Source organism: Marmota marmota, unplaced genomic scaffold (assembly GCF_001458135.2).
Source record: "Marmota marmota marmota unplaced genomic scaffold, marMar, whole genome shotgun sequence".
NCBI classification, from domain to species: Eukaryota; Metazoa; Chordata; class Mammalia; order Rodentia; family Sciuridae; genus Marmota; species Marmota marmota.
Window position 1 is genome coordinate 20,936,617 of NW_026000019.1, and position 7,958 is coordinate 20,944,574.

Below are 7,958 nucleotides of genomic sequence, written 5' to 3' on the forward strand. Positions count from 1 at the left end.
TGGGTTCTGTATTCTTTCCTACTGGTCTATACGCCCATCCCTATGCCAGTCTGATTTGATTAACAAAGTCATGGTAGAATTTTTTAATCATGATGGCCTCAAATCTGTTCCTCTAGCTTGGGTAAAGTTAACTGATTTCCCTTCTTTCAAATTCCAATTCTGCTGAAGGTAATAGCCCTTTCTAGTTCCATTCTCACGGGGAACAAGGACCAGAAATCCACTGTTAACCACAGTGGCTGAACCAGCATTGAAACCTTCCCTTAGGGCTTCAGACAAGTCTCCAGACGCAGGCGCGTCGGGCAGGGAAGCATGCGCATGCGCATTTAGGGCAGCCGCAGGCACGTACGCATGCGCATCGAGGGGCTCCGGGCGGCCGGGGCGGGTCTGGGCAGCGCGGGTGCGCAGGGCCCCGAAGCAGTGGGAGGAGCCCACGGCCTCACCGTGGTAACGCCGCGCCGCCGCCGCCGCCCCGCCTTGTGGGCCTTGGGTCTGTCAGCGCCTTTGCGCGTGAGGGTGCTGCAGGCGGGTCCCCGGACAGCCCGCCCTCCGCTCCGCCAGCTGTGCCCCTAAGCCGCCGCCGCCGCCGCCGCCATGCAGGGGGAGGACGCCCGATACCTCAAAAGGTGATGAGCGGCCCCCGCCTCCTTCGGCGCTGGGCTCCGCGAGGTGTGCCGGTGGCCGAGCTGTCACTGCAGAGCGGGCTCGGACGAGGTGGGAGCCAGGAGGGGGTTGGGAGCAAGGCCGCGGGGCGACCGGGCCTGGCCGCGCCGGCCTTTGACTTCCCCGCCCCTCCAGGCCTAGAGATGGCCCCGGGGNGACAAGGCCCCCGGGGTCCGGGCCTGAAGTCCCCCTGCCCCTCCAGGGTCCTAAGGACAAGGCCCCCGGGGTCCGGGCCTGAAGTCCCCCTGCCCCTCCAGGGTCCTAAGGACAAGGCCCCCGGGGTCCGGGCCTGAAGTCCCCCTGCCTCTCCAAACCTAAGACAGGGTCCTCAGAGGCTCATGCCTGAACTCCACCACCCCTCCATGGCCTAATGAGAGGCCCCCCGGGGGCCTGGCCAGAAGCCACTCCCCCAACCACCCCTGCCCAAGACAAGGCCCCCAAGGAGTCCCTGGGCCTGAAGTAACCCCCGCCCCTACTTGGGGGTCTCAGTCAAAGGGTTTTGAGATGATGGGGGAAAGTATGGCAGGCTAAATTGACAAGTGGCATCCCAGTTTACTATACTTTCTTCACCCTTTCATCTATTTGTCATACTTATAGAATCAGTTACTTCTTAAAGAAAATTGGAATCTGTTGAGATTTTGTTTTTTAATTTAGTTGTATATGGACTCAATGCCTTTATTTGTTTTTATGTGGTGCTAAGCTCGAACCCAGTGCCTCACAGTTGTGAGGCAAGTGCTCTACAATCCAGCCCGGGGTTTCTTTTCTTTTCTTTTTTTTTTTTTTAGCTGTGTAAAAGATAAGATCATCCGTAGTGAAAATAAGATACCTCTCATTGGACCCAGACTTAGCAGTAAAAGCTGAGTTTGAATGCTCCAAACATAGTTAAACTCTGTTCCCGATTCAATAAATACACGTGTTTTCTTTTGGACACAATTTCCTCATCTGAAAATAGGACATTTAACTTGTGAGATATGAAAACAAAATATGATTATATTTTTAAAAATTTAGGTGGTGACATTACTTCAGGTCATAACGCGAAGGCGTGATTGCAATAAATCACCAAGTGGATCTTAAAGCAGGAGCCAGAAACTTTATTCACCAGCCAGGGTTCTGGATCCACCAGCTGGTGGGCCAAGGTGTAGGCTGCAAGTCTACACCCTTCAACCCCCCTCTCAGGGTTTGAGTAAACCTTTTATAGTCCAAAACCATATTAAAGCATAAGTGGGTGTTGCTGTGATTCAAAACCATAAACAAAAATCATAAGATCTAAAATCATAAGCAGAAAAGGGAGTGGGCCAAAACATCCCTAGATGTATACAAGTTCAAGAATGGTTACTAACATCTAGACAATCTCTGACAGGGTACAGAGACCCGAAAAATGGGAATCAAAGAGAGCATACTTATACATTGTATAAGAATTGCCAGTTTGTGTTGCCAAACATGCTATGCTAAGCAACTGTGGATGGGTACAGAGGCGGGGCTTTCCATGGGAGAAGCATTTCTTACATGATGTCAAGTCTGAAGGCAAAATGGAATCTGTTTGATCATTGCCTGTACAGCCTGGCCCATAATAATAGCATACTTTCATTGAAAAGGTTTTCCTCTTTTTTTTTAAATTTTTATTATTAGTTGTTCAAAACATTACATAGTTCTTGACATATCATATTTCATACATTTGATTCAAGTGGGTTATGAACTCCCATTTTTACCCCTTATACAGATTGCAGAATCACATCGGTTACACATCCACTTTGGCAGGCTCTGGTTATCACAGAAAGATCATCTAAGCAATAATAGGCTCTTAAAAGGAACTCAAACAATTGTAAATTAAATAAATTGCACTACCTTTGCAAAACTGAGGAATATGTTGCTTTTTTAATTTTATGTAAATGTATCTGAAACTGGTAATAATCAGGATTTATCAAAGACTTTTTAAAAGAAATATATAATCATAACAAATAGATAGATTTTCATTTATTTTTTCTCTGAATTTGGTCTTTAATACCCCTTGGTTAAAATTTTTTGTGACAAAAGAAAAATTCTCTTTCAACTTTAAATTCAAGATTGTTCTAGGGCAAAAATGCTGCTGTTATACCATTTCCAGATTTTCATGTAACATAGTTTTAGTTTAGGAATATTGTACCAGTATGAACCCTGAGGTATATTGTGCCTTGAAAATTCTCAGCCTTAGCTTACTTTAAAGCCATATTATCTAGATTATAAAAAGTAAAACTGAACCAATCACTAATGTTTGAAGTAAGTTAAAGTCAGAATCTGGAAAGGTTGAAAAATACATTTCTCAATTTTGCCTAATTCTGACAAAATTTTTACCTACTTCAGGTTGGACATATACAGCTGACCTGTATTCAAACAAGGCTAATGAAAATTTATGTTTGGCAAAACATAAATTATTGGTTCTTCAATAACAATTATGTATATTTCCAGCCATATTTTTACTTTTACATTTGTTTTTAACAAGACAGCAGTATTTTTCAGTCTAATTGAGTCATTCCAGTTTTAACTAATTTCAGTGGTTTTATAGTAGCCATAATCTAGTTTCAGAGAAATCTAGTTTCCTTATGTATACATATGTAATATTTGTATATGTTTGCATGCATAATACATTATAGAATCAGAAATTTTGGGTTTTTTTTCTGCTACCATTAGTAGCAGAAAAATTTTTATTTGATAGCACTAAATAAATACCAAATATGTAGGATGAGCCTAGCATTATTCTGGTCACTGGCAAAATGACTAAACAACTAAACAGATATAGTTCATATCCTTAGTAAAATATACAAACTGAATGTAGCCAATACATTCAGTGATTTTTCTTTTTTGCTTCCTCTTAAAACTCTAGTGGTTTTCCATTGTTTTAGAGTGTTTAACTTTTCACCTTATCTCTCTCTGCTGTCCTCCTGCTTGATAATCCATGATTAGCATTACAGAAATAACATCCTTTCCATCCCTGTTTCAGTTTTATGTTCCTGTATGTACATCCTTGGGTTTGGATCTTGCCCTGTTCTTTACCTAGCTTTATCTTTCTGTTTGAGCCAAGATGTCACTTTTCCCAGAAAGCTTTCCTGAGCCTCTCTTTCCTATTCCAGAGTCCAGGTCCGATATACTTGTTCAGTTCTCATGATACCTCAGACCTTATGTCACTCAATATTACTACTTTATTGTTTATATTTCCTTCTGGTCCATAAACTTCATAAGGTTGAGGTACTGTTTGTCTTCCCATTGTATCTCTAGCACAATGCCCAGGACATTAATGAAGCTAGAATGAATTAGAAAGAAATATGAGACAAATTATGTAGGACTTATGAGCTGTATGTAGGGAAGAGTTGAAACTTTATTGCATGCATATTAGGGAACCATCGAAAGCTTTGGAGTGAATTCATTCATTCATTCAATGGTTATTTGAAATCCTACCATGTAGAAGTCATTCACACAAGTCATAAGTGAATGCCTTTATGGCATTTATACTCCAGCAAAAATATAAAATTTAAACACTATATTATCAGAAATAATATGCTGATACTTATTGTATTTATCAATGATGTATGAAATAAGTTTGGGGCTTAGTGTTTCTGCAAAACAGGCTATTGAGTCTTTGATAGGGACCATATTAAATCAGTAAATTATTTGGGAAAATACTGCCATCTTAAAATTAAGTCATCTAGTCCATGAACACAAGATGTCTTTTCATTTATTTAGAATTTTTAAATAAAAGTTTTATTTAAAAACTCTTTTTAAGTTTTTGTTTGAACATGTGTTTACCATCTTTGATATATACCTAAGTGTGGAGTTGCTGTGTTATACGATAATTCTTTGTTCTACTTATTGAGAAATCACTAAAGCATTTTCTACAGTGGCTGCACCTTGTAAAAATGTAATATTCCCGCCTGCAGTATATGAGAGTTCCACTCTTTCACCTTCTCACCAACATCTATTATTTTCTTTTTTGTTGTTTTATTTTTGTTTATTTTACAATTATGGCCATTCTAGGTCTTGTAAAATGGTATCTTATTTTGATTTGTATTTCCGTAGTTACTAGTAGCATTGAGCTTCTTTTTGTGTGCTTAGCCATTTGTATTATCTTCTTAGAGTTTTTACAAATGTATTCTGGTTAGTAGATCTTTATACATAATCTGCAGACATTTTGTTCTATTTCCTGGGTAGGGTAGCCTTTTTATTATCTTGATAGCATCTTTTATTGTGCAAAAGTTTTAAGTTTTAGTGAAGTCCAATTTATTTTTTCTTAGTTGCTCTTACTTTTGATATCTTTTCAGAAACCATTGCTAAATCCAAGATCAGGAAAGCTTCCCTTATGGTTTATTCTAAGCATTTTATAGTTATAGTTCTTAAATTTATATCTTATCCATTTTGAATTAATTACCATATATGAAGTGTGGTAAGGGTCCAACTTAATTCTTTTACATGTGGATATGCAGTTTTCCTAGCATCAACTGTTAATAAGATTGTTCTTTCCATTAATGGTGTGAGCATCTTTGCTGAAAATTAATTGACTGTGGAGGTGTAGGGGTTTATCTATGGAATCTCAATTCTATTCCAGTGTTTTGAACATTTGTCCTTGTGCTAGTACCTCACTATTTTGATTACTGAAGCTTTGTTATAAGTTTTGAAATTGGGATATCTTCCAACTTTGAGATTGGGTCTTCCAACTTTGTTGTTCCTTACCAAGTTGTTTTAGTTATTCAGGGTCCTTTGTGTTTCCATGTGAGTTTTAGGCTTGGCCTTTCCATTTCTGCAAAACAGGCTATTGAGTCTTTGATAGGGACCATATTAAATCAGTAAATTACTTGGGAAAATACTGCCATCTTAAAATTAAGTCATCCAGTCCATGAACACAAGATGTCTTTTCATTTATTTAGTTGTTGTTAATTTCTTAAACAATGTTTTATAGTTCTCAGTATGTGTTGTGTTGAGAGCCACAGCCAAAGGGGCCCCAGCAAACTTCCAGCTGCCAGCTGATTGGCTCCTCTGCAGTGATGCTCATTGGGCTGTTTCCCCGCCCTTTCAGACCTCGGAGCTGCTCATTGGGGGACTCTTTTGGCTCCGCCCACACGACCCAGCCAATCAGCCTCAAGAGCAGGAGGAGTAGGGGGGTTGAGAGGCTTGTGGGAAGCCGGTGGTGGCAGTTGGGCTCTGAGGGAATTCCTGAAGAGCTCCTGTGGTGCGGCGTGTGTGTTCTAAAACTAAAGTTTGTTTCTGCTTGATAAGTGGCTCCTGAATTGTGCCCAGCCAGACTGCAGCAGTATTGCACCTCCTTGGTTATATTTATATCTAAATATTTTATTTTTAACACTATTATAAATGGAATTGTTTTCTTAATTTCTTTTTCATTGCTAACATATAGAAATGCAATTAACTTTTTAACAAATCCTGATGTGTTTTGCAACTTTGCTGAATTTGTTCGTTCGCTCTAACGGGATTTTTTGTGCATTTTAAAGAATATTCTAAATGTAAAATTGTTATCTGAAGATACAGATAATTTTACTTCTTTATTTCCAATCTGTCCCATTTCCTGAGTTGTCTCTTTGCTACCTTGATAGTGTCCTTTCTTACACAAAAGTTTTAAATTTGGGGTTTAAATTTTTAGGAAAAATTTTAGTTTTTTTTTCCTCCATGCCTCATTGCTCAGGCTCAAATTTCCAGTACTATGTTGAATAGAAGTGTCAAAAATAGACACTGGTCTTGTTCCTAATCTTAAGGGAAGGCTTTCATTCTTACACCATTGAATATTAACTGTAGATTTTCCATACATGCCTTTTATCATGTTAAGGTAATCTTTCTTCTATTCCAAATTTATTGAGTGTTTTTGTCATGGAAGGGTGGTGGGTTTTGTCATTTTTTCCCTTCATCAATTAGAGCAATTGTATATTTTTATTCATTCTATTAGTATGTGTTACATGAATATGAATTATCCTTGTTTTCCTTGAATAAATCATTAATGTGAATTATCCTTGTAAAACTCACTTGGCCATGGTATGCAGTCCTTTTAATATGCTGCTGGATTCTATTTGCTTTTATTTTGAGAACATTTGCCTCTATAGCCACAAAGGATATTTTTCTATGTTTTTTTCATATCAGGATAATGGTAGCCTCATGAAATAAATTTAGAAATGTTTCTTCTCCTCTTCCATTTTTTTGGGGGGAGAAGTTTGAGAAGGGCTGGTATTAATTCTTTAAATGTTTGGTAGAAATCACCAGTGAATCCCTCTGGTCCTGGGCTTTTCTTTGTTAAGAGTTTTTTTTTTTTGTTTGTTTGTTTGTTTGTTTTTGACTACTGATTCAATCTATTGTAGTTCTAGTCATTTTTTTTCTCTTTTGTGTCAGTTTTGGGTGGTAGGTGTATTTGTAAGAACTTATACCTTTCACTTAGATTATCTAGTTAATTGGCATATAGTTCATATTACTCCCTTATAATATTTCTTTATTTTTATAAGGTCAGTATTGAAGTTCTACTTTCATTTCTGATCCTGGTAATTGGAGTCCTTTTTCTTAATCCATCTAAATAAATGTGTCAGTTTTGTTGATGTTTTCATACAACTTTATTTCCTTGATTTTTCTCTATTCTTTTTCTATTTCTTTTTCTTTTTTATCTTTTATTATATTCATTTATTTTTATGTGGTGCTGAGGATCGAACCCAGGGCCCCGTGCATGCTAGGCAAGCTCTCTACCGCTATGCCACAATCCCAGCCCTTTATTTTATTTCTTATCTTTATTGTTTCTTTCTGTTATCTTGGGATTTAAATTTTGCTCTTCTTTTTCTAGTTTCTAAGGTATAAAATTCAGTTATTGATTTGAAATCTAGCTTTACATTTCCCTCTGAGCACTACTTTTGGAGTATTATTTCCATTTGTATTCATCTCAAAGTGTTTTCTGATTATTATTATTATGATTTCTTTTTTCCCATTGGTAGTTTAGGTGTGGGTTATTTAATTTCCACATTCTTGTGAATTTTCTATTTTTCCTATCATTATTTTTTTTTCTTTTTAATTTTTTATTGTGGGTTGTTCAAAACATTGCAAATTTCTTGACATATCATATTCCACACTTTGATTCAAGTGGGTTATGAACTCCCACCTTCACCCCATACACAGATTGCAGAATCACATCAGTTACACATCCATTGATTTACATATTGCCATACTAGTGTCTGTTGTGCTCCGCTGCCTTTCCCATCCTCCACCCTCCCCCCTCCCCACCTCTCCCCTCCCCTCCCCTCCTCTCTCTCTACCCCCTCCACTGTATAACCCTGAGGGTCTCCTTC

General features: G+C 38.4%; 1 protein-coding gene across 5 annotated transcripts in view; it reads left to right on the forward strand.

Annotated features, from left to right (window-relative positions):
* Positions 1-372: 372 nt before the first annotated feature.
* Kifap3 (kinesin associated protein 3) overlaps positions 373-7,958 on the forward strand; it is a 162,520-nt gene continuing 154,934 nt past the window's right edge. For 3 of the 5 annotated variants that reach the window (XM_048810059.1, XM_048810058.1, XM_015491848.2), the window contains exon 1: positions 374-623. In XM_048810059.1, the coding sequence (XP_048666016.1) occupies positions 592-623 (32 nt within the window). In that variant the 5' untranslated portion in view covers positions 374-591. Of the gene's footprint in view, positions 712-7,958 lie in introns of all 5 variants that reach the window. The other 2 variants (XM_048810060.1, XM_048810057.1) reach the window with 2 other exon arrangements.